The sequence below is a fragment of the Trachurus japonicus genome, chromosome 15 (assembly GCF_045865225.1).
Source record: "Trachurus japonicus isolate A0001 chromosome 15, Traja_1.0".
Classification (NCBI taxonomy): domain Eukaryota; kingdom Metazoa; phylum Chordata; class Actinopteri; order Carangiformes; family Carangidae; genus Trachurus; species Trachurus japonicus.
In genome coordinates this window covers 13,204,929-13,232,563 of record NC_140921.1, presented here as the reverse complement: position 1 = coordinate 13,232,563, position 27,635 = coordinate 13,204,929, and the positions used below count along the sequence as shown (strand labels likewise).

General features: G+C 43.3%; 1 protein-coding gene across 41 annotated transcripts in view; it reads right to left on the bottom strand.

Annotated features, from left to right (window-relative positions):
* The window catches only part of LOC146973306 (ankyrin-3-like), a 121,228-nt gene that overhangs the window by 56,526 nt on the left and 37,067 nt on the right, over nucleotides 1-27,635 (bottom strand). For 28 of the 41 annotated variants that reach the window (XM_085799721.1, XM_085799720.1, XM_085799730.1 and 25 more), the window contains exons 2-5: nucleotides 4,349-4,450; nucleotides 3,958-4,056; nucleotides 1,763-1,861; nucleotides 718-816 (exon numbers count right to left, since the gene is read on the bottom strand). In XM_085799721.1, coding sequence (XP_085655847.1) covers nucleotides 718-816; nucleotides 1,763-1,861; nucleotides 3,958-4,056; nucleotides 4,349-4,450 — 399 coding nt within the window. Of the gene's footprint in view, nucleotides 1-717; nucleotides 817-1,762; nucleotides 1,862-3,957; nucleotides 4,057-4,348; nucleotides 4,451-4,667; nucleotides 5,075-12,215; nucleotides 12,963-27,635 lie in introns of those variants that run through there. The other 13 variants (XM_085799714.1, XM_085799725.1, XM_085799734.1 and 10 more) reach the window with 4 other exon arrangements.

Below are 27,635 nucleotides of genomic sequence, written 5' to 3'. Positions count from 1 at the left end.
ATGTCCTGAAGGGCATCCCCTGTTCTAGCATGTAGACTATCAATGTAAACCAATGGACTGCAGACTGGCTTGGGTATTCCATTAGGTCCATCAGCTGTTCACGTGCTTCTATGTGTGCATACGTGTGGTGACTGGTAATTATGTGTGTGTGTGCGTGCGTGCGTGTGTGTGTGTGTGTGTGTATGGTTTCCACAGGCTGAGCGTAAATCAGAGCAGTAATGGCAGCAGCAGCCGTGGAGGAGAGGCAGCAGGCGGAGCGAACCTCGCGTGTGACCCACTCAAGGTCACTCTGCCTCCACCACCATACACTACCAATCAATGAAGCTCTGCCTAGTCCCTCATGAAAGAGATGGGGAGGGAGGAAAGGAGGAAGGGAGGGAGGGAGGAGGGTTAGAGAAGGGGCAGGTAGAGGAGGAGAGAGGCAGACAGAGCAAGAATGTGAGACAGGATGTGAGAGGATGAGAAAAAGACAGATCAGGAAGCAAAGAGAGGACGGAGAGAAGACGATATAGAAGATACAGAACGAGTGGCATCGGGATGACAAAAAGGAGGAGGAAGGGAGGAGGAGAACAGAGGAAGAGAGGAGATGAAGGTGGTTAGTACAACAGATGTAAAGACTACACATGACGGTATGACTACAGAGAGGTGGATACAGGACTGACACAGATACACATATGACAAAACACACGCTCGATAAAACATTCACGCGTACAGTACCTCAGTGGCCATACTCTGGCTGGCGCTGTTCTCCAGAAGGAACCGCACCACCTCCAGGTGATTCTCCTGGGCCGCCATGTACAGCGGGGTGAAGCCATTCTGCACACAGCACAAACACACAGAGTTACACACACGCATGTTGAAACTCTGATGGCTTTTAACTTTGTTTTGCATATTAAAGGGGAACTATGCAGGGCCGGTCGCTTTTCTGCTGTTTTGCGAACCCTCCTCCCGGCCATGTGCATTTTGTATTCAATGACGCCGGCGAGACAGCAATCCATGGAGCGGTGGATAAAGTTATTTATCATGCGTTACGATGCGTATATCTGTTATAAACAAGAGATTACAGGTTACAGGGTGTGTTTGTGTCGTGGTGTCGCCGAGACACGAGCTGGGACACCGGGTCGGACGCTCTGATCTTGCAAAGTTGGTTTTCAGCCAAGAGACGCTGGGTGGAAGGCAGAGAGCCTCCATTCTCCCTCGTAACAAGTTACAAGTCATTTATTTAACCATTGCAATTACTTCAAAGCGGTTTAATTAAGGTAAAAATCCTGCATAGTTCCTCTTTAACCACATCATAAAACAATATTATGTAAGATGTCCCAAAATGCCTTGAATGATAACGCTCTAGTATATACTATTGAATGATATCAATATATGTGAGGATCTTGAGATGGAGAGATACACAGACAATAAATCTCATCTACAGAGCAAAATGAAACAAGGTGTTTGAAATCAGTCCCCTCACCTTGATCTGACAGAGTTAAATACAACATGCAAGGACAGCAGTTTCCTTGACAGGCAGAGGCCTAGTTGGCGTGGAGCCACATTCTGTCAGCGGGGATCATTGCACTGAGTGATTCCCTCAATGTCATCGACTTCACGATACAGTATCATCCAAACAAAAAGTGTGTGTAGCAGCAGTCCAAGTGCATTGAAGTTATTTAATAGGCCAGAAATGTAGCTCAACAGGGGTCTTACTGTCATTTTGACATTGTGCAGATGTGCATGTGAGCGTGTGCGCGCTCGGAGTGTAACGACCCACCTGAGATTGTGCGTTGACATTGGCTCCGTTGGTGACCAGCTCTTTGACGACTTCCGTTTGGCCGGCCAGCGAGGCTATGTGCAGAGCAGTGTTTCCTTTCTGGATTACATGGAACAACCATAGGAATGCGTGTTAAGCTCCGTCCCACCTGTCCCACCACATTGCTTATATATCAGCGTGTGTGTGTGTGTGTGTCACCATAGTCTATCACATCAGTATCCATGTGCCGCTGTGAATCTCCTCACACCGACCAAACTTTTGAACCACTCGCGTTCCAGCCCTGGCATCCCCCCCCATCCCCCCCTCGCCTGCACTGCCAACAATGTGTCACTTCCGATGCCGCCGGTCCCGCACGCACAACGAATGAACTCTGGCTGAGCCTCGGCCCCATAAATAAAAGGCAGGATAACAGGAGGCTTTTTATGAACCTGCGCCGGTCCTTGTGAAGACACAGTCAACCCCTCGACTGTCTCCTGGCCGTGTGACTGTTATTTGCAATGAGTGCTGTTGCGCAATACTGATGTTCTGTCACATGGCGTGTATACTACAGATAGCCACGTTGACTGAGGCCAAGGCGGTTTAAATAAAGATACAGACACGAGACTGTTTGGTGTATAACATCGCTGGGGATGAGAGCTTGTGTGCTTTTACTGAGCCTAAAAGCTTTTCTAGAGAACAAAACGTTAAGACCCATTCTACAATCGGTTTGTGTTGTAGAGATGCTGAGCGCAGACTTTCGCCTCATTAAACTTCTGAACACACACAAAGATAATTCACATGTTAATTAGCAAAGTATTCACCGACAAAGTATTTCATTCGTTTCCCCAACAATATAAGCTCTTGTAAATCCATATCTGCTCAAAGCAACTAACGCATGATTAAAGTTTTATGGGGTTATATTTAGGTACAGTACTGAAAGCACTTGGTAAAAGTTCAGAAAACAATCTCAGCTGTGGTTAAATATTGAAAAACTCGATGACAATTTGAAGCACAAGGCAGAACACAGTTAAATGACATTTACCACCTTCTTTCCAGTTTCCTTCAAAGATAACATAACATATAGATAAAAAAAAGTAACTTCTAGATGATAAGGCTGCACCGAGAACTGTTCGTCCAGTCCAGATTGACAACACCACAGACAACACAAATTGGTGGAGCTACTGTATCCTTCTCTAACTTCACAAATCCAATACAAAAACAGTAAAACGCCACAAACTGCAGCCCCAGAAATTACAGCAGAGTTAAATCAGCATCTCACTGACAGCCTCAACATGGCAGGCTACACTAGAGCAGCGTTTGTTATAGTGGCTAATGAAGCGAGGACAAGGCCTCCTGTTTAATTCACCCACAACAAGAGCAACACAACATTAGAGGGGTGGGTACACAATTAACTTAAACACCCACACAGCCTAAGTGAAACACACTGTGTTACTACATCTCGGTGTCCTCAATGGCACCGCCCCCCTGACTGCATTAAAATACAAATTGATAACCATTAGGGTGCAGGGAGCGGATTCCCAAGACCTCAGACTAAATCCCCCAGCATCCTCGGGGTCACAATAGAGAGAGGCTTTAATTGGGGAGATTTTCTCCTTGATCTTGAATATTTCATTGTGTCCTGTGTTTATGTCAGCACTGGGGCTCATGGCCTGTGGCAGAGGAGCTGAATGAGACGACTAAAGAGGAGTGAAAGCCTTCTGGGCGCAAATCTGGATAATATTTTCAATGGCTCTCCCTCTCAGCTCCTTTTAGTATCAGAGTAGAAAACGCTTCAAAAGGAGGAGGCTCTCCCTGCGTTTATTATTACACTAAATGATATCATATTTTACAGTTCATAAAATAAACACTACTACTTCTGCTGCTGCATTTGTGCACCTTGTATTATGTTACATACAATTCCCATTAATACATTCTACTGTTAAAATTACACTGAACTCCATTAGCTTTACTCCGACATGCAGAATATGTTATTTTTTCTTCCTTAACTCCCTCACTATTTCCAGCGGTGCTCCCCACGGGGATCATTAAATATTGATCCAATATTAAAACCCTGACAAAGGCTGCACACTGGCAGTCCTCATACTGTAACTGCATGTAACTGCTCTACTGCAGTCATGATTTGTGCTGGATCCAAATATAGACCTCCATAACCATCAGGTGAGTCACAATAGGTGACAGTGTGGTGGGCTTTTTACCTTTGTGGCTGCATCCACAGTGGCTCCGAGCTTCAGCAGTTCAGCAACAACCTCCACATGTCCCTCCTTGGAGGCTAGATGAAGAGCGTTCAGACCATTCTGAGGGAAAACATATATAGTGGAGTTAGTTTCACTCATGCACTTAAATATATAATGCCATTATGTTTGATTGTGTTTCACAGAGTGGTTGAAATCATGAAATATTTAAAAAGCACTTAATTTCTGCTGGTGCAGTTAAGACATGAGCCCTTAAGCTCTTAATTTGGAATTTAGCTGATGCAGCAGTTTGTTAAGAGCATGTTTACTGTATGTGTGTAGAAGAGTAGAGTCAATATTCCTCTTAAACTCAACCTCACATGGACCTTTTGAGTTTCTTCATAACAAAACATACCTGATTGCAAATGTTAATTTCAACCCCAGTCTTGAGGTAGTCGAGAACCTTTTCCAGGTTCCCTGCCCGGGCAGCTCGCAGGTAACTGGCATTACTGTCAGACTGCAGAGGGAAAAACACAGCGAAAGAGAGGTAGACAAGAGAGAGAGAGAGGGAGAGAGAGAGAGAGAGAGAGAGAGAGAGAGAGAGAGAGAGAGAGAGAGGAGGTGAGTATGTCAAGTCAGACACTGGCCACATGCATCAACTTCAGACATCAGACTGTTACAATTTTGCACATAGAACAACAAAAGCACATACAAATGCCCAAACGTTACTGTACCAGGTAGTACTCTGACATCGTTTCTCAGACAACCAAAACACATCGTAACGGGGGAAACACCAGAGTCAATATCCACACACACTGTGGGTCCATTGTCCCAATAAAATCAATCTATACTGTAAGTCCCATAAAACGCAGAAAAAGTAAATCCATGAGAAAAGACCAACAGAGCCACAGTTCGAGTCCTCCTCTCGTCGTCCATCTGATCCCATTGGACTGTTTTTCCAGCTTTATGAAATCCAAATGTCCCTGATTCCCAAAGGTAGGACGTGCGGTGACCGGGTGGTCCTAACAGCTGCTACGGAAACCTCCTCTCTCCGAGAAAAACCTCCTCTGAATCCACCCTAGACGTGGATTTCTGTGAGTCTATGTCGCCGTGCTACGAGAAGCAGAGCATCTTCTCCTCTGCTTGGCTGTCCTTTATTTCACTACAGAAATAGAGCTTTGCACACCAAAATAAATTGATGAGGCAAGCATGTTTTGCCCCCATAACAAATATGGTGTGCATGTGTATGTGTATGTGTGTGAGAGAGGAAGAGAAAGGGAGGGAGGGGAGGGGAGACAAAAAGAGAGATGAGAATACACAAAGGAATAGAGATGGAGAGAGCTAAAAGAGAGAGGAGGAGAAGAAGGAGAAGAGGAGAGGGAGGTTGTTTTTCTTCTCTGTGTTCGTGGGAGCTCTCAGGACATCGGGTTTGACATAAAAATGACACACAGCAAACTCGGCACATTTTGTCTTCCTTCTCCGTACTGTAGCAACCTTGCAAAGAGCGTTTTGTAAAACTCAGCAATGGAGCTGCTGAGAGCAGGAGGGAGAGAAGCGGTGACACGCTGCTTCATAATAGGAGCTGAAAAACCAAATTCCCCTGAATTATCAAAAGCCCAGACCTGCTAAATTTAGCCCTGCGTCCAGAGACATTTAGGATAAACTCAGCGGGGCCAAACGGTATGAGCACTTATCCAACATTGTGCTCTCCACCTCCCCCTTGGCCATGCTCTTCCAGAAATAACTCTGACGAACACAGAGGGATCTGACCCAAAGCCAAAATACGAGTGAACAAGACATCCAGCATCAGATTGTTCCACTAATAGGTCCAATAGAGCTGCGAGAGGAAAATATTTGTCCGTCTCTGCTCATGCATGTACGTTGGGGTAAACAAAAATGATGACAGATGTTAACTGGAAACCGCGTCATTTCCTGATTATAAGAGGCCGTTAAGCTGAACCTCATATCTCAGATCATATCTAGTGAAGGATTCTTCTTTTTTTTTTCCATACCCCCGTCGTCTCCCCGGGGGCTGTTTGATGCCATTGAACTGGTGATATTTCTGTTCTTGTGGCCTTGAGTAAAGTCATGATAGGACAGAAAAGTGTGAACCAACATAATCACAGAGGAACAAGTGTGAGCCACGGGTCGAGAAAGAAATCACGTAAAAAAAATAATATATATATAAACGGCCGCTATTAATAGCCACATATAAAATCATCAGTGGTGGACACTAACGGAGTAAATTTACTTGAGTACTGTACTTAAGTATATATCCAGGGGATTTGTACTTTACTTGAGTATTAGATTTCTTTGGTACTTATTACTCTTACTTGAATACATTTCCAAGACAAATATTTTTACTTTTACTCTTACTTACTTTCAGGTCTGCTCTTTTTTTTCTTTTTCTAAAATACTATTGGACACAAGCTGTGTTTGTCAAAGAAGGAAACCCTAACCCCTAAAAGCAGCACATCAGTGCAGGTGGTTTCAAAGAGTTAATTCTCAGAAACAAGAGTTAAAAGGTCCTTAAATTCATTTAGAAAAAATTATAGTAATTCATTGATGTGAAACATAGGAAATTTACTCTTACTCTTATTTTTACTTAAAGCATTTAAAAGCATGTACTTTTGGATACTTGAGTACCTTTAAAAGCAAGTACTTTTTTACTCTTACTCGAGTAACATGTCGACTGAGCTACTTTTACTTGTAACTTTTGACCAGTAGTATTTGTACGTCTTACTCAAGTACTGGGGTCGAGTACTTCTGCCTTTAAAGAGGCATCATAAAAAGCTAAAGATAAGTTCTGCTGTGAAGGAATCACTGCTGCACTGAAATGGGCCACTGACTGGGAAAAACACAAACAACCAGCTCAGTGGCCTGAATCTCCGAACTGCAAAAAAAAAAAAAAAAAAAAAGTTTCAGAAACATCGTGGATAATATGCAAAGTGGCATCAGAGCTCATTTACTTGTGTGCTAGTTTGTGTTACATTACTCAGAGTGTCAACGGCGATAAACAGCAAACAGAGGGAAAGTTGAATCCGAAAAACACAGCAGTGAATGTGATGAACTGACGGACGGCTGATAAAGGGCTGTGCTGTATATTACTCCCCCAGACTGAGGTCTCCTACAGGGACACCAAGAGTCAGTGTCCTTCATGGTGACCTGTTAGAAACACTCTGGCTCTCGTCCAGTCTTCTCTCCACCAGCTCTCTGTCTCACCTCCACACCGCCACTGAAGTTAACTCCCGGCACTTTCTCTATGATACCCCCCCCCACCACTGTCTGCTACTCTGTGTCTGCATGTCGTAGGGCATCGGTATGATTCACAGTGACAGTTGTTTACAAGCGCTGCCCTGCAGGAGGGAAAACAATGTCTTTCTGATGAGAAAGCAATGCTCGCAAGAAGGAGGGAGTCAGATCGGAACAAGACCACAGGATCATTTCCCCAAAAGAAATTTGAGACACATCTTGTAACACTCACGTTCAGTTAATCATTTTACAACCTTAACTTCTTCTAATGCTCCTTCTACTTCTGCTTCTGGTGTTTTGCAAAAGTTGTTTGCCTTGGCAGTTTTTTTAGGAAGCTCCAAAACCCCTTTTATAAATAAAAATGTTCAGGCTCTGTTTAAAAATGTACCTTTTATTTGACCTGCATTGCAATCTGATGTCCAAATTACATGAGCAGCAGTTTTTTATTCTAAGGTAAATTGTGTCACAGTGTTGTTGTACATTGCTGTGTCAGCACTATAAGTGTTGTGTTGCTACAGAGACGCCCTGACCAACAAATCATATTCTCACGACATAAAGTGACATGATTGTTTGGAACAGGACACAACGGAAATCATGTCATCAGTTTTATATTTTTTGAAGTGAAAATAAAAAGCAAAAGTGACTGTTACGAAAAACCTGTCTGAATACAGCTTTAACAGAGATGGTAGATTTTTCTTTTGTTCTTTTTTCTCTGCATTTCATTGTGGATTTTTTTTTTTTTTAGCTTAATCTGTTTATATCTTTTGTATTTCTTCTTATATTGTATCTTATCATAATCCCATTTCCCTAAAAGGGCACTTATGTGGTAATTATTAATAAACATACTTAAATAGACTTTCTGCAACACTTGAAATGACTGAAATCTGACTTCAAACCAGTCGTAATATGTCACTCTGTATGTCATCTCCACTCCCAGTGCCGTCATTAATTACTCAAGTAAAATGATATCCACATAATACAATATCTGTGCAGCATGTGTGCATCTTACATAACCGACATGTGTCCTCAGTGTGTGCCATACTGTGTACAGCCTGACAGTGCGACCTATGACACTAAATGCTCGACCTCACAAAAACCATTTGATGTGAAAAGACGCGAGTGCTGTGGACAGGCAGGAAGCATTACAAACCACTTATATATGATGGGATATAATGGGAGTCAAACAGCAAGGCATCCAATACTGGAGTCCTTTTTTAATCATTCATAATACTCAATATAAGACAACTGGTTTGGTTTGTACTGGCAGATGTGATAGCACAAGCAGCGATGAAATATTAAGACACTTGCAGAAATACCAACACAAGTTCACTTCAGAGAAGCTTACAGTCAGCTACTTCGCTAAAAATACAGACGTCTTACAGTATTTTCAAAGTTCAAGTTTACATGTTTTTTTTAAAGGATGCCATTTTGCATTAATCTTTTAAATAGTGCTCTTTGCTTCTCCTTCTCCTTCATCTGTCCAAGTGTAAGTGCCATCAGATTAAGTAGTCTTTACCCGTAAGTCACTAGTCACCGCTCTCGTCAGTTTATCCCTTAATGCCTGCACTGAAAACCGGTGACCAACATGTCCGACCTTCCATCCGTACACCCATCTACGCCCAACATGAGGGACCTTGAAGTCTTTGTGAATGAAGCATTACAGAGGACAGGGCAGATTAGTAAGAGAAATATCATTAAGCCTCCACAGATCAGAGGTTCAAAGAAAATGGGGCCATTAAAGACTAGGTTAAGCCTGAAGGAAAGCATTAATCTAATGTTAGATAGAGGGGAGAAGGAGAGAGAGAGAAATCTGACACACAAGTGACAACTGGAAAAGCTGTGAATTATACCATCATTCCCAATTACAGACTTACAAAGTCAAAATTGCAGCTAATTTCTGGGTAAGTCGCTGTGTGTAAACTACAATTAATCATCTCAACTCTAATTAAAAATGCCCTCTGGAAACTGACTGGTGTCTTCAGATGCTCATTAAAAAGCAGAGGAAAAACTGAAATACTGCACAACAGCACAACAATGAAACACAAGTACTGCAAGCTCAGGCTGTCCCATCAACAAAATGTAAACCCCAGAATAAAGCCTAAGATTTAAAGGCTGACGCTTTAAATTATCCCTCAAATTAGATTTTTCAAGAAGTGTGCAAAGTGCAGATCATTTTCAGATTCATGTGGCACTTCATAAATTACTTTTGTACTGTTATATCTAATTTCTCATTGACATAATGTCCTGATAAAGACTCATTGTTGCTGACATTAGCCGATATATCAGCATGGTTAATTCAACAAGGTAACAATGCTACACTGCAATGCTCCTTGCTCTGGAGACTGTCTTTGAGCAATAAAAACACAAATTCTGAATAAAACATATGCCCTTGTAAAACTGGCTACCTTCACCCTATCAACAGAAGCCAATTAACAAGGAGTTTCTTTTAGCCTTCCCTCCAGTACTTCTTCCTCTCTGTCTTTATTCTAGCCTGGGGAAAGACTGTAGCTCGATCAAACTTCAATATTACACACTAATTTAAAGCTGGTTTTGATTATACAGTGTGTTCACAATAGAAAAGTGACAGATTTAAGCATGCTTTATGAGTGTGTTGTTAATGAACATGCTTGTCTCAAGATTAATTGGACAAAGAAAATGGATGAGCAGTGGGAATAATGTGCTTACCATAGATAGACTGTATATAAAAAGGTGCTTACGCAGCTCCTATAGTATACACTACGAAGAAAGGAATTGGGAAACAGTATCTTTCATGATCTTAAATAGAGTACAGGCAGTCGGGTGGTTCACGTCAATCCCTTGTTTTAGATGTGGAGATTCACAGCATTTTAGATCTGTAAAGCGCTTGTTCTCATTCTGCTGAATCTGTACTTGGCACTTCATCTCCCCATGACATCAACTCTGTGATAGCCTAGATGGATAGAGGATATTTAGTCGTATAAAGACCGATACCCCCGGGGATGCAGACTAGTCTACAATGATGTCAGTCTGGCACCCTGCACTGTAGCATGTAACAAACACAGCAACTCCACAGCATTTTGCACTGCGGGCCATGTCTAAGAAGGGGGGCACATTTAAAACATTCATATGTATACACACTTTTTTTGTGCAAGGAAAAAAGTATGTACACACACAAACAAAAGACAAAAACGGGGAATGTTGATGTAATCGCCGTCAGCTCTGGTTGAACGGAGCAAGCTTAGAAGAGGAGAGCCAGACCAGCAGCGCCTGCATTGTTTCACTTTATCCCCTGCTCTCCTGACAGCGCTGCACAGCTCTACCAGCACAAAGGTGGTGGGCCACAACACCCACCAGTGCCAGAGGACCTCACCCCACCAACCCCCGCCTCCATTACCCTCATCTTTAAACCGTCATACTTCCCCCAACCCCCCTGCTCTGCTGAGCCCCCCCACATACACACACAATATCCTGATTCCTCTCATTCTCTCAAGGCTAAATATAGAGGAGCTATTGATGAATTAATGCCCCCATTTCACTGTCAACATGCTCATGCTCAGAAAATCATTAAGCCTCAGAGAGGTATGGATGGAAAACACGCTATTGGCAACACAATGAATGGTAATCTATAAGAGAACCGTTAACATTTTAGAGGACTCCTCAGATTTCAAACACACAAAATGTCTCATATTCAGTATACATCAACATCTGTCATAACGGTAAGTACAGTATCATGTGGCAGTTATCTTAAGCGGCCGCATCACTCCGACACGTCTCGCTCCTGGAAGGCACCGCACATTTCAGGAACACTATTAAGAGGAGTCAAGTGGTTTAATGTGTCATGTGTTGACTGTGTCCCACCTCCTAATGGCCACTAGGAGGAACAACTGGGACTGTCACAGTGTGAGTAAGGAGGCGAATGAATGAATGAATGAATAAGTGAGTGAATTAATGAGCAACCGAGTAAACAATAAATCATTTTTGTCACAGTGAAGAAGAAACTCACATAACATTATCTAGTTCTACAAAACCTTTTTGAAACAAAGGTTGTTTCAGTTCACACCTTCATTTTCTCTATTAAATGGTACTCCACATGTGCAGTGCATGCTTCAGCATTTTATGAGCTTAGGCTGCTGAAAATGAATTCCTCCAATAACCATCAAAAAGCCTCTTAAAGGAACAGTTTCAGATTTTGGAGTATTGTATTATTTATTCATTATGGTTTAGGTGTCAAACTCATTTTAGTTAAGGGGCCACATACAGCGCAATTTGATCTCAAGTGGGCCGGGCCAGTGAAATAATAGCATAATAACCTATAAATAACGATAACTAAATAAATATTCCATTTGTTTTAGTGCAAATAAACCTCCTTTTGCAAAACTTGTTATGAACAGCCTGAAATTTCTTGAGAAAAATACTTGCAAATTAAACAATATTATGCCTCTTCTGACTTCTATGTAATTTTCACTATTGGAAATTCATCCCACGGGCCGGATTGGACCCTCTGGTGGGCCAGTTTTGGCCCGCGGGCTGTATGTTTGACAACAAATGACAATTAGCTTAGCATCAAGTAGGGGGGAAATACAGCCTGGATGTTATATCTTGTGTGTTATATATCTGTGTGTGGAAAAGTGATGAAGTGTAGCCTATTTCCCAAAAAATCTAACTATGCCATCAAAGGAAAAAACATATAAACAACATGAATGCACTCTGTACATTCTGGATATACAGGTGCATAGGTATCTACCAGTCTAAGGACCAAAAGCCATGTGTGTATGTGTCTGTCATTCAAGATCAAACACTCACTGCTTCAAGCACAGTTCAGCTGTGTTAAGTGCAGCAGATCAGCTGACTTTCCAAGTTCACACACACACACACACACACACACCCCCACACACACACACCCAAACACTCATTCAGTCATACAGCATGATGACGAGTTCCTTACTACTAAATTTTTATAACCCCCCCCCGCCATATCCACAAATCTCGACAGAGGACCTGAGTTTTCAAATTTTAAAATATCGATTAAAAATGTACGAGTAGCTACTCACTTGTGTTAGGAAGACAGCACCCTCTTCCACAGCCATGCTCACGTTCTCTCCCTCTTGTGTGAAGAGAAGTGACACCTGAGCCCTGAGTGGTCAGCCAGCCAAGCAGCCAAACCGCCAACCGGTCATCTATTCAGACACTCAGCCAAGCTCTGTCCTTATCTTAACCTCGGGACATCCATCTCACTCAGAGGAGGCAGCAGGGTGCCAGAAGCCCAGGTGACAGAGTACAAAAAAAGAAAAAAGCACACCAACAGCTGCTAGAAGTGGAGGATGCAACAGCTCCTTCCACCTGCACAAGACAGAGGTATGGTGGGAGGAAAGATGGTGTGTGTGGGGGGAGAAGAAAAAGAAGAAGCCGCGTGGAGAGGAAAGAAGAGACGGGGGTCTTTGTAACTGCAGCGATGAGTAAACAAAGCACTGAGCGTCTTGCAGTCTTTCACGCTGCAGAAAGGACACACGCTAAATCCCTTCTGTCTCTTTCTCCCGCCCCATCCCCTCTCTCTGTCTCTCTATCTCTATCTCTCACTCCCTCTCTTTTTTTTTCTTTTTTTTTAAATGTGTCAACACGGGTAAATCCCTGCTGCCTCACAGAAGCTGGCCCCTGCCCCAGAAAGCACCTTCGAAATGGGGAGGGTGCAGGAAAGAGCACCCTGACTTACCATAGTAGCTGAGGCTTCTCCCTCCCTCTCTGCCTCCTTCCTTTTCTTCCTCACCTTCATTTACTATGAGGGGGGGGGGGGTGGGTGGGCTTGCTAGTGTGGAGCAAGAGAAGGAGGAGGAGGTAGAGGGGAGGGGGAGGCTGTCAGTGTGATCTTGATATCCAAGGTTGAGGAGACGAACTGAACTGAAAATAGCAGCTGAAACAAATACTTGTGCCAAAATGACTCGAGTGGGATATGGTAACCCCCCCACCCCCCCAACTTAACTCCACCCCTCCCTCCTCTCCTCTCCTCTCCTCTCCTCTCCTCTCTATCCCACCCACTCTCCCTCTTTTCCCTCCCACTCATTCTCTCTGGTTCACTCCCCCAGCCTCCCTCAGTCTCTGCCAGCACACAGCTCTTTATTGTCATCCTGCTTATCAGCTTTTTTTTCTTTTTTTCACTCCCTTAACAAAGACCACTGTGAGTGTGCATGTATGTGTGTGTGTGTGTGTGTGTGTGTGTGTGTGTGTGTGTGTGTGTGTGTGTTGAGAGTGTGTGTCCAGGCTGGGCTTTCTCCACCTGGATGAGGAGGAGGGGGTTGATCTCAGCGTATGGAGACTGACAGTGTTGATTCTCTATGTGTCTGCTGCTCGGGGAGTTTACTAGTCCAGTATAAGCAGAGAACAACAACAATAACACCAGACGCTATTTTCGGGGGCAAGTAGACCGGTGGGGGCCGTCCTAACAATCAATGGGGACACTTTAACAGAAGGATTAGGGGCTTTTCCTCTGGTATTAGGGACACCCTCTGTCCTCCCACCTCCCACCTCTCACCCCTCAGCGGATACACCCCGCTGTACTCAGCTGAGTGGGAAGCGGGGATGAGAAGCTCGCCCCCAACTGATTCCTCCTCTCCATTCCTGCTCAGCGCTGAGGCTCAGGAAGCCAAGTTAAACTCTCTGCGCTCTTGGAGAAATGTACATAAAGGCCCCGGATCTGATCACTATCTATATGAAAAGAGGGGAAAAGGCTACAGAGGTTATAAAGCGTAGCATGCAGCAAAAACCAGTGTATCCCTGTTGCATGTTTGATCTCGGGTTGATACACTTGTGGTATGTGGTCTGATTATCTTATCTTGGAAGACCACCCACAACTGTAAAGCGCTCGCAAAGCTCTACTTTCTTGCCACATGATGTCTCATTTGCTCTGTTCACACATAATAGGTCATCGGGGGACGGTTTATCAACACTGAACAGTAAAAAAAAAAAAACAGTAGGTAGGGTCAATGATCATTTTTTAAATTAGTTCAGTTTTACTCCATATTTCTCTGTTAGCAACTCCCACAAAAACAGGACAAAACAAACAACGTGTTAGTCTGTCTTCCTGTACTTTCTCACATCCTTATCCTGTTTGCGCTCACTCAAAAAAAAAAAAAAAAAATAGTACTCAGTAATTTTCCAAAACAGCTGCGCACTGTAGCTTTTACCAAAAAAATCAAAACAAGAGTAAATAGTGCATTTACTGGGACTATTTTTAGACGTGGATTTGATGTGATAGCTGTGGAAATCTCTGTCACCTGGTGCAGCAGCGTGGCGGGCGGCTCACTGATTTTGGACTACACAGGAAATGTTAGTTTCAGTCTTTCCAAGGAAACACTTGTTGACAATAATAAAAACAGAACAGATGTTTAGATAAGGATAATTAACTATGCTTCAGGATATAACAACAGCCTTGACTTCTACACCTTTACTGTGGTGCAGAATAGTTGAATATAAGCACAATTCATTGGGATACTACTTGGCTAAATACACATTATTGTCATTGGTGGAAGAGCCGCTCTCTCCACAGCTGAGTAAATAAATGTTGTGGTCACCGACTTCCAGCATATGGAAAATCCCAGGGACACACAGCTTTGTGGTCACTGTGTCCGTCTGCCTGCAGCATTATGATAATACAGAAGTTCATCAACATCACACCCATGTTAGTTATTTATAGCGTGAATAACAGTGTACACGTTCACACAGGCAGTCACATGCGGCTCATCCATCCCTCAGCCACCGCTTTCACATTCTGTCACCGGTCCAGCGGAATGGCACCACTTGCATTATGGGTATTTTCCAGCGCTATCAACTTTCAGGAGAGGGAGAGAGAAAAGGAGAGGAGAGGAGAGGAGGAGAGGAGGGGGGGCGAGAGAGCGAGTCAGAGAAATTCAAAAGGAGGACGAGGCAGAGCGACAGCGTGGTGTACGTGAGAGCTGGCAGAGGGAGTGACAGATGCTCTGGACCAGAAGAGGCGAGCTGAACATGCGATTGGTGGATCGCATGCAGGGCCTCCTTCACGCAAAACGCCGTGCTCAGCAGCATGGTAACGGCGCGGTTGCCATGGCTACGGCAGAGGTTACAACAGAAGAGGAAGGGAGTCAAGCCTACTTCAGAGAAATGATTTCTTTTGACACAGTTTTGTCCAATTCTCATGCCACTGCCATCCAATAATCACACACACAAAATGAGCTGAGCACATTTAGATCGCAATTAGATGAGGGATTTAATTTTTTTTTCTTGTGCTGGTGTTTGTGTATCTATTCAATTTTAAAATAAATATTTGAGTATTTGAAACGGATACAAGATGTAGAAATAAAATCTTCTAGCATCATGTGCCCATATTATATTGGCATATATACAGTATATATTATCATTCATCTTCGCACTGTTCATTTTTAAAATTTCTCATAAGTGTCTTTATTGATTAAACTGTCAGATGGGAACTAATGAGAACTGAGTGAGCTACAGCACTTCAATTAAATTAGATACTAACATATATTTGTATATTACAAATACAACAGTCAAGACAATGTTAAGATTATTGCGTGAAAAGATAAAAATAACATTAACACATCAAAAGCACTATAATATTTCCTGGAAGTCGTGAGTCGTTTTATCCTTGTGACACACATCCCTAAAAACATATATGCTTATATATTCAAAGGGAACAGAAATGGCTCAGAGCGAACCCAGTCGTCTCCTGGCTGCCTTTCCTCTCCCACTTTCACAAATACAAGAAAGCGAACTCAGCCATCTCAGAGGAGCTGTAACACATCACACTATCCTCATTCTGGGGAGTATCCTCGGTATTTGTAGAGAAGATACAACACGCACACACTAACACTAACACACATAGCAGACGAATATTTACTGCTCCTGCTGCACAAAGCTCGCTCAAGGGCACAGCTCTTCTCTGTCACCTGGGACATGAGACCGCTGGGGAGGGAGGGGAGGAGAAGAGGAAGTGAGGGAGGGGGCTAAGACGGGAAGGGAGGAAGAGTAGGGAAGAGGGGAATAGAATAGGAGGAGAGGAGGGAGGGAGGGAACTTGAAAAGGAAACTGGGTGAACCCTTCAACTTGAGCAGCAACAGAATAAGCAAACCTCGGATATAATGCATCGACACCATATGTTTATTAGATTCATTACCCAGTAGTTAAATAAAAACATACAATGTGGAACGACATAAAACATCTCTGAAATGCATTTTAAATCCCACCCCACTCCTATTTGAGTCCCTGTTTCGAGGCTGCTGGAGGCAATCAATTAAATTATTCCCAATTTTATTACCATAATCTACCACTGCTGCTCACATGGAGTCTCCTGTCTCTCTGCTGTCTGGGACCAGAGGCGAAAACGCTGACCCCCCGACGTGGGGATGAGCTTGAATGTCGCATTGGATTTCATCCAACTGACTCGTCAGCTGTACAGGTGAAACCTACACACTAGAGCAACGCGCTGGATCAATCGCTGTCCCGCCAAAAAGTCACCCGGCGACAACAGGCTGAGAGCAAAGGTGAGAGAAGGAAATACATACAGTACAGGGGAAGGGGAGTGGAAAGAGGAGGTGGGTAGAGAGAGAAATAGAAAGGCAGAAAAGACTTGTAGAGATGAAATGATGCTCATAATGATCAGTTGCTATGAATATCTTTGGTTTGGCTGAGCTACACTTGGTCACTTGATATTTCATAGACAGAACAATTAAAAGATTAGTCGAAAAAATAATACACAGATGGATCAATAATGAAAATGAGAGAAATGAGAGATGGTGAGACAGAAAAAGAACAAGAGAGGAGGACACACAGACGGCTACAGAGGCGTAGACGGAGAGAAAACAGAAGGACGGGGCTCTTGGCCAGACAGTGACAAGAGAGCAAGGAAAACTAAACAACGTATCAAAGTTTAGTTACAGTAAATCTGGCACAAAGTCAGAAGCATCCAACTCCTCCTCCTCCTCCTCCTTCTCCTCCCTGTTTCTCCTCTAGCCTCAGTTTGACCTGCAGCAGACTCTATTCAGCAGTCAAACACTGGACTCTGGTGGACGGTCTCCTGAATGACAACCGTATTAAACAACAAAACTCACGGGCATCACAGTCTCCACATCTGGACTGTTCTTTTTAGGTTTTTCATCCTGTATTTTTGTGTTTAAACTTAATTTAATGCTGGTTTGATGTCTTTCTCTGATTGTTTATACATTTAAGATTTATAAAAAAGGCAGATTATAAAAGCTCAGAGTGTCCATATACAACTGTGTAGACCAAGAGACTATTACTTACTAAGAAAGAAGGATGTCTCAACTCTCTTAACCTTTTGCCACCACAACTTGCTTCTATAAATGTCAGAAAACCGATGGCTGGGCTGGATTATAGCTGCTTTAATATAATACACAAATTAAATTGTGAATTTCCTTGCACCACTGCAAAAAAGGACCATAAATGTCACAGATTCCTATAGGCACAAAGTAGGAATTATTAATACAAATTAAATACAGTATATCTTATACTGTACCAATCGGACATTCAGGTTACAACCATCCATGCCATGATTTCAATAGACCGTAGCTCACACTACTGAGAATTGAAACCACCTCACATTTATGAGTAAAAAGACGTCCATAAAGCATCTTAAAACATCTTCTGTGTCAAAAAAGGCAGTTGTCTATACTGAGACATTTTCTTATGGGTAGGTTCCTACTCTTTGTGACACAGTAATGGGACATAAAAATGCAAATGGAATACCAGTAGATGGACTAAAATGACTTTTCCCAGTAATAAGAGTCAATCTAGTGTGAACAGCAGCAGTGGGCAAACAGGGTATTACTGTAAGTACAACTCGTCTATATGGAAGAGAGAGGAAGGCACATGCGATAAACGCATTTATGAATTTCATGGAAAGAGTGTGTAGCTACAATGTGAGAGAGAAAGAGGTCAGTCCACTGAAAGGACTTCAGAGGAAAGACAAAAGCTTATAAAGTTGATAACATCAAGTCTCTGAAGCACAAAGCTCAGCGCCTACTTCCACTTCTTCCCGTTATAATAAAAAAAAGTACTTTATAATGAAAATATATTAGAGCAGCACACACACACACACACACACACACACACACACACACACACAAAGGGATACATGCATGAGCAGGAACATTGATCAGTTCTTTCATGTAATATTCCTCCTCTCCTCACTTTCTCAGGGTGTTATATAAATTCAAGCAGCCTGAACCGATATGACATAATTAATCTAATCACATGATTGACTTTTTCCTCTTGTGTCAGTTTGCGCGGGGGCCTGCGGCCGTTCAGCCGTTCAGCCGCCTCGGATCTGTTACCAGGATGTTGGAATGATGTGCCACTGATCCAGAGACGGAGAGACGTTCTAGTAACGTAGGAGACAAGAGAAATGGCTCTTCAAGTGTCTTTCAAAACAGTATCCAAAGGTGCATGATTAAACCACTTCATCATCTGCAGACATCCATTACTGATGAGCGTCCTCCCCCTCAACTTGTTCAGATTAATTTCTGCCGGAGAAGAAGTGGTGGAGGTAGATGGACGGATCTGAAAACGCTTTAAGAATCCTCATCTTTCCGTCCTATCCACAGTCTCTTAGGTCCTGTAGGTTTCCATCTCTCTCCATTATATCTTTAACAGTTCCCTTTCTTCTTATCGTCCATCTTTCCACTGTTGCTATAATTCTATTTTTTAGGTATTTCCACAGATATCAACAAGTTACCTCAGTGTATTCGAGCTTCTACATGTCCTATCCGTTCCACTGGATTAGCAGCACAGCTGGGCTACAGTCAGTGAGAGTGCCTTGGACAGGGTGAGAGATTGAAAGTCCATCTGGCTCCTCGGTTCAACAAGACGTGGTTAAACTCCAGTCACAGTGACTTTTCAGAGTTATATAATCAACTCTGATGATGAAGATTCAGAGGAACCAGCGTATCTTGGAATATCAGCTCGGCTCACGCTCAGACCAAGATAATTTAAGTCAGTAAATTCAAGTAAGTAGATTACATTTTATGCGTGTGTGAGTGTGTGGATCTTCCACAGATACAATATAGTGTATCTACAGTGTGTGTGTGTGTGTGTGCCTGTGTGCACGGTGGTGATAAATATCTCTCTGCAGCAGATAGTGAGGCTGTTCTCCAGACTTTATGAGGAGGAAAAGGCCAAGTGTTAAAGCTGCTTCTCCACATTATCATAGAACCACCATCACAGAGAAGTACATTGAGCTCAATGTTCCCTAAAATGGAAATAAAGAAAAAAAATACTGACACAATTAAATATAACAATATGCCACTCAATATATTTACATTATCAAAGGAAAATGTTGCCTCTTTTCTAGTCAAAACCTATGTTGTAATCTCCAAACTAAATATTTCCCACAGCAAAGAGCCAGAGAAGAAAACCAGGCATTCATTGTCAAATATAGTCGGACGGTGAAACAAAACAAAATCTGCTGTAAATGTCATTTATGTAGCTCCTACTATAACATTTTGATAGCTCATAAAGCTATCTATAAAACAGAGAGAGGGCTGTTATTTCAGCCCGCGGAGCAGAGCTGAATGAAGCAGAGAGTGCTGTAACTGTTTTCGCCTGATCTTTGGCAGCCAGAGAGCACCAGACGAGAGCAGACCACGAACCATCTGTCCCCCCCTGAACCCCCCTCGGTCTCCTCACAGACACACACACACACAATCACACACACAGAGACAGACACATGCAGGCAGACAGTCACGAACAGGCACACAAGCCTAAAAATCTAAGCTAAACACACACAGGCACAACGATGGCTCTGTAAACATGTTAAAATTAGGGGGCGATATTCTAATCCTCCGTGATCAACCTCTGACACGAGGCCAACATGGGCCAAATGCTCCGAGCAGACATGGTGGACGTCTGACAGAGAGGTTGGAGAAGTGAGGAAAGACGAGAAGTGTTGCACATGTGATTCATCCAGTAACAACTGCTGATCGTTTTATTTATTCTTATTAAATCTGTGTATCCTCCTCCACTGATACAGAGGTTATTATAGATTACAGCCTCCTATACTGGAGTAATGGTCCAGTCCTTCCAGATCCTGGCATTTCTGCTTGGCAAACAGAAGGCCATTAGATGCTGAAACAGCCCAGCTGCCCCTCAGGCAACACAAAGTAATAGGCTGTTGAATGGGAAGGCCCAAATCCATAATAGCAGCAGCGCTCCCCAAACATGGCAGCAAGACCGGCAATGAGATTGTTGAGAGTAAAGAAATTCACCTGTGTTTTGTCACGCGCTGAAATGGTCAAAATCCCCAAAAGAGAAAACACAAAACTCAATACAACACCAGGATTCGTAAGTATAGTAACAAATCTGTATTTCAGCTGGTGGGATGACAGCATGAGTCCCTTTATAGCAAAGATAGTGCCACAACATCAATCCCAGAGGTCATGGGAGTTTAAGAGGCCAACTAGGTCAAACGTGGCCTGCAGGAGGATTTCAGTATATTTAAGGGGACAGAGCAGTGGAATAGTCATCCTGTCTGTCAGCTTGGAGCTTCTCATTTAGATTAATAACACCAGCAGATGTCAGTGCAACAGTCCCAGTCGCTACACTTTAGCAGGAATGGTCCCAATGTGACTTTCTAAACGGGGAAAAAAAAGGGGGAACAAAGGAGAATCAAAAGCTTTCTCTGGTGCTCTCTCCCTTTGTAATGCAGACTACGCTTATGAGCAGTGTCTCTCTATCAATTGTGCTGTGTTTAGCACAGGACATGGGACACGGAAATCGATAGAGGGAGGGGTACAGGATGATCCTGGACGTCTCTCTCTCTCTCTCTCTCTCTCTCCTCCTTCTCCTCCTCTCTGGGTTGATTTTGGTCGCTATTTTCTGTCTGCAGGACACTGGGATATGAATCTGATCCACTGGCATATAGTAGCTACAGTCAACTGGGCTTTGCGTTACGCTGCAGGGCTCGGAGCGTGCAAAAGCTCACGTAGATCGCACGAGGATGGAAATTTTGCAAAACAGCTGCAGCGTCGCACAAGAACAACATGTGGCTGTTCCTATACTGTAGGTGCAGGGCTCTTTCAAGGTGCACCTGTTTTTTAAATTCAGTTATAAATCAGTCTCATGCTGTGTAGCTCACAATACACAGTGGAAAAATCACAATGAGAGGGCAGTTTTTCCTTTATGATTTAATACACAATTTCATGAAACTGGTAAGCAAACACACGGCAAGAAATGGCTTGATTATTAAAAAAGAACCTCTGAAGGTTTATGGACCTTCAGCACTATCACGCAGACGAGTTCACAGTCAAATCAAATGGATAGAAAGAGTTTCCTATGTAACATTGATGAATTGTACCTGAGTAAAAGTCAAACTAAGCTGCACAATATCCTTCAAAAATCAGCTTTGGCTCAGTACGATGACAAACTACTATAGTCTTCGTCCCTCTGTGCACTCAGATGTGCTGTAATTGTAATGCAGACATGCACTCTGATGATGTTTACCAGTGCTGTAAGAGATTTGACCAATGGACTGGAAGAGTGCAGCATTTTCGGGAAATATCCTTGCTTGTTTTCTTGTTGACAATTAGGTAAATTGAGAAGCACTCACAAAGCCGCTGTCAGCAACTGCTTAGGTTCAAGCACTAGGACTGGAAGCCTCAACCTGCAGCTACCAGCTTCTGTGCTGCTCACAGCTCAACAATTTATCTTGTTTGTTTCATCTGCATAAACACTGAAGCACAAAACTGACACACTGTATTTTTATGGAGTGTTGTTTGCCAGAGTTTTTCTTGGCCAGCGGAGCCTCCGTGTTCATCTCTTGCCTTTAATGCATCTCAACACGGTAAGTCAAATAGTGGGTGAGAAGAACTTGATGATATACTGTGGTTTGCATTATCACAGTGTAACTGTCAGAGCAGGTGAAATGCAACAAGCAGTAAACGAGTGCTGGCAGCCTACTGTCCTGCAAGACAGACAGTTTTTTTTGTTTTTTTGTTTTTTATCGTGGTCGGCAGCACTTTTACTTCAGACCAGTGTTGGTCCTGTAGCACTAAAACCTGTGACTGACATCCTTGTGAGCCTTCCCCGCCCCCCTCTGTATCAGGGCGTGTGGGGCGACCCTCTCTGACCCCCCGTGTCTGTCCATCCATCACACACAGCCAGAGCTGAATGCTCACCAAGGCTGCAGCCCCGTGTGCTCACACACACACTCACACACGCACACACACAAACAACAGGGATACCTACAGTAAGCAGTCTCCAACAGATATTGTGTGTGGAGCAATACACTTAGCGCACACAGCAGCCCAGGTGCACGCACGCACATACACGCACATTTATTTTGCCTACTATGGTACATATGCATGCTCCGGCAGCTAGCGTCAAGGTCGCAGCTGAGCAGAGAGACTAATGACCTATAATAAGACACAACCTTGACTGATGGGTACAGTCAGTTAGCTTGGATATAGCAGCCAACAGAGCAGCACACACACACACACACACACACACACACACACACACAGAGAAAGTGAAACAAATAGACACACAGAGTGCCCTGTTCCCTGCAGCTCAGCACCATTGTTCTGGATCTGCTCTCTTCAGGTGGATTCTGATCTGCCATACTTCATTTTACCTCTCGCTCCCTGGCTGTCATCTCATCTCTCCTCTTTGTACTCGAGTGATTCTGTTCTTCTTTTCATACTCAACTCTTTCTGGCAGAGAAATGTTCCGAGAAAACCCGTTAACAAAGTGTGAATTGATGATTTCAGTCGCTGACATGTTTGTGACACATTTCTCACTTGGACTTGCTGTTGACACGCATGTATGTCCCCGCAGTACAGGGAGGAGATCAATACATTTTAATAGCAGATTAAGGATGGTGTGTGTGTGTGTGTGTGTGTGTGTGTGTGTGTGTGTGTGTGTGTGTGTGTGTGTGTGTGTGTGTTCCCATAAGGACACTTGGAGGCTTTGACGTTGTCAGCAACAACACACATGATTGAAGCACATTTTGTTCAGGCTCCGCCCCTACATTCAACTCACCTTGAAGGGTGTCCTACATACACATTCAGAAACATATAGGCTGGCCATAAAAAGTCACACACAGACACATGTTTGTGCACAACACACATATGGTACACACACACATATATCTCTACCCCCCACCCATTCAATCAGCCATTTGAGCCATAGCTGCTCACTGCACCAGTTGTAAAATGGCCTGTGTCTGACTCATAGTGGCGTCATGTTGACATTGGATTTTACTGTAGAATCTCAATCCTGACAGCACAACATAATGTGATATGAGCAATGACTTTTTGCAGACATTCAGTTGTTGACTGTAACCAAACAGACACTGATCAATAAAGCCTAGAAATCTATTCTCAGACACTAAATTCAATCAGAGATATCATCAGATTATGAAGGTTAAGACAGCACTGATATAAAAGTCACGCTGACCACGCCAGAGTACCAACAAGCTCAGCTTTTTTTTCTGTTGCTGTCTACACACTCTGTCATTTCTGCTTAGTTCCAACACTTCTTCTAATTGGACACTTCAGCAACTTGTGTCCTCGTACGTGTGTCCGTGTCTTTTTTTTTTTTCCTTTCTTTTCCTAACGGCTGGAGCGGCCATTTGGCTGTCAGGAGGGAAGGTCCCAGAAAAGTTAAAAGTGCACTGTGGGTGTCAAGATGGCTGACAAACAGCTGACAGCATCCCATTCAGCACACACACACACACACGGTGACATCAACCTCGTCAGCAGCAACACTAACAACAATCTGACTCATATTGCTGCGTCTCGGTGCATCAGATCAAGCTGACGGTTTGCAAAGTGTGCAATTAGACAGAACTTCATATAGACAGAGTACAATGTAGAGTCCTGCTTGTGATACTGTGGTGTACGATTTCTCGTTGTAGGATCTAGTTTTAGCGTTGTATTGTAGGATATACAGCACTAAAGTCTATCGCAGAAACTTGTAAAAATGTTCAGAACCAGAGCTCAAGTTGACATGTTGTACTGCTCCAACTTATTTTTCTCCCAGTACCAACTCTAATACATAAACTCAGGCTACCTACAGGTAATAAAAGGTAATCCAATTAAATTGCCATCTTCTCTCCAAATTATAGTTAACAGCTACCTCACTCATTCCAACGAGTAAGACAACATTATGCATTAGGAGTATCTGTGGTAACTACATCCGAGGACTTAAATGAATGTAACTTAATGCAAAATCTGGATTTAATCATGATCTTCATGAAAAAGAAAATCTATCTAATGTAGATCATCACAATTAGCTGATATCTGATCTCAACTTCCAACAATATTAAACTAAGAAAAGCATCAAATGCTCACATTTGAAAGATGCAAACAGCAAATGTGACAACAGACACACTACCAGCATAATGTTACAGCTCTTCATATTATTACTCACTTCCCTCCAGGTAGGAAATGGATAGGAGTGGATCATACTACTACTATAGATACACAGTGATCCTTATGATGATATCTCAGAGTGGAGCGTCTGTTTTTTTTTTTCAAAACAACAGCCAGAGAGAAAACCAAAAATATCCAGCGTGTGATTGTCAATGTGGCAATACACATCATGGAGAGAAGCTGGCTAGAAGTTGCTGGAGGGCAGTTCTATTTTCAACACGATGGGTGTTTGTGAAAGTGTCTGCCACCAAACAGAAGAAGACGACGACAATGAAGACGAAGGGATAATGTTGAAGATAATTTGCCTGCTGTTCAGTGATGGTGCAGAAAAATTACAAATCACAGGGGGAAAAAGAGAAATAATCAGGGCTCGGTTTATGAGCGAGCTGGTGTTGGTAATGAAATGACGAGGTGAAAGCTGATACAGAAAAGATTACGTTTCACTGTCATCATCAGTGTAATAAGTGTTGTCTCTCTTGCTTGACGTATCACAATTTACGGCGTGTCACTGGTTTCCTCATTCAATTCGGTACAAAAGGCATATTTTTTTTACATTTTGTATCCAATCTTCATAAACGATAAGTTCGCAGGTCATTATCTTGCTTATAAATTGTCAGACAATAGTAAAAACCTCCAATGTGACATCTTCAAATGTCTTGTCCAACTGTTGAAAATCAAAGTTTTTATTCATACTGAGCAGCAAGTCCTCACAATGGACAAGCTGGAGCTTAATTGTCTGGTAATCGATGAATCTGTTATTGATCAATTCAGCTGTTTCCCTTCCCATACTCCAAACTCCAAACTCCATAGTCTGGTCTCCTCTCCTCCTGTGTTTTTGTCCTTGCTGTACAGTATTAGTGATGGATTTCGGGAGGGAGCAGTGGGCTCGGAGGGCACCTGGAGCCTGAGCACAGCATCAATCCTGAAACCCTGTTCTGCCCTGAGGGTAAAACTCATATCACAACATGTACAGACATTTCCCCCCCCACGTAGAGCTGACTTTATGGAATTAAAAATGTTATTCAAGCCCTGCGTTATGAAACAATCGGTCCAAAGACTCTTTAAAAACAGAGATAATGTGAATCTAGTTCAGTTCCACGTTCAATGAAAAGAAACAAAAGATGAAAATCCACACTACACACACAACTGCCTGAAGAAAACTTTGTAATAATCACAGTAATGCAAACTATGATGTTTTGGATCAGGGAGCACAAGTGCACACTTCTTTCCCCTACTTTGATTAGTTTCTATAAGAAGCAGGAAGAGGGCAAGAAGGGAGGACAGAGGAAAACATTTAAGAAACTCTGTGGGTTTGAAATTGACGGGATTTGGGAGGAGCACAAACGCATGCGAGACATAAATCAGCACTTTGCTCTCTTCCCTGCCTCATCCTTGACTTTCAGACACAGAACCATTTGATACAGTGATCCAGTCAAACCACGGCAGGAATCCTCTGCGACCTCTCTTACAGTAAGTCTGTGGTAAAAAAAACCAAGCCGCGTTATCTCTAAGAATTTTCTGCTGCTCTAGACATCTCTCAGCGAGGAGGAAGAGTCTTCATGGGGATGATGAAATGCACTTCCATCCCACAATATGCTGCGTGAGCCCTGACAACAAAGTGCAAACATGTTTGGCAAAGCTGCTTGTGAATAATTCAGTATAAAATGATAAGCAGACAGAACTCTTTGCCACTATTCTGGCTGTTCGCACAACTCCTAATAAAAACACAAGAAATGAAGCCAATGATTTCTCTGCTATGTGTGTGTGTTTGTGATGTAATGTATTGTCTAAAGGTCTGTCTATCCAGTGATCTGACACATAACCATCTGAGTAAAGAATACCAATCCCACCTTGGAGCTATGATCAACCTTTCCCCATCAGCCAGCATTACAGTATAGATTATAGCATTCTGCGCAGGCCTGCTTTAAAGTTGTGCACTACTGACCAGCAGATGACAAAAGATATCATTTCACTTCTTGATTTACCTCCCACTATTTTTCACGGTTACACCTGAGGCCATGCACACACACACACACTGCAGAATTTCCATGCTAAGATTACAACGCAATTAAGACTGCAACCTTTTCACACTAAATTACCTCCTTAAAGGTGCGATGGAGTCGTCCCCTCAGGGCCAAAAGCAAAAAAAAAAAAAAACTCACACTCTATATGTTCGGACAAAATGGTATTAAGCGGCAGTGTTGTTGCTGAGTCTATTAGCTGGACATTGCAAGAGGTTTATTGTGCTTCAGAGGGTAAGAGTACACATTTCAGAGAAGACGAAATGCAGCGCAGCACGAGGCCCATAACAGCTTAATCCTTTACAGGAGAAAGAAGCTGAAATAGAGGCATGGTTGGTTGGATGGATGGAGGATGGAGGAGGTAGAGAACCAGGGTGTTGTGACGGAGAGAGGGGTGCATCCATGTTTAGGAGTTGGGCTGGTTAGATGGGATGGATGGGAGGGGGTAGGGAGGGTGAATATTCTTTTTCTATAATACTGAATCTAGGCTTTTTTTCCCCAAGGGAGCCCTGAACACACCCCCTCCTACCACCCACCCAGAGCTGCCACCAGCCCACCCTCCCCTCCTCCTCCTCCCTTCTGCACACCCCCTCTTCCACTCTCCCTCTCTCCGTCCTTTCCTCTCCCTCCCCCCACGCCAGAGAGAGCTAACTGAAGAGGTGTGATTACCATCGATCTGTCCTAACACAGCCCATTTCCTCGGCTCCTGAGCCTCTCTGAGCTCCGGCCTGCGTGGCGGGCGGGGGCTGCCACAGGGGCCCGGGGAGGGGACCACCACACCACCATCCTGCCCTTGCCCAGGGACAGAGGCCTTTTTCTGGGGGGAGTAAATGTGAGAACGCTAGGTGACGAGTGCACAGCAGCTGTTGACGGAGATAACGAACACACAGTCCGAGAGTCAGTGATATTAAAACAAATACTAGCTTGTAAATGTAGACTGTTAAAATTGGGTGTTTTTCATTGTTTGTCTCTTTTGCTGCGAGCGCCGCCGCCGCGTCAGGAGCTTTGGAGCCACTAAACT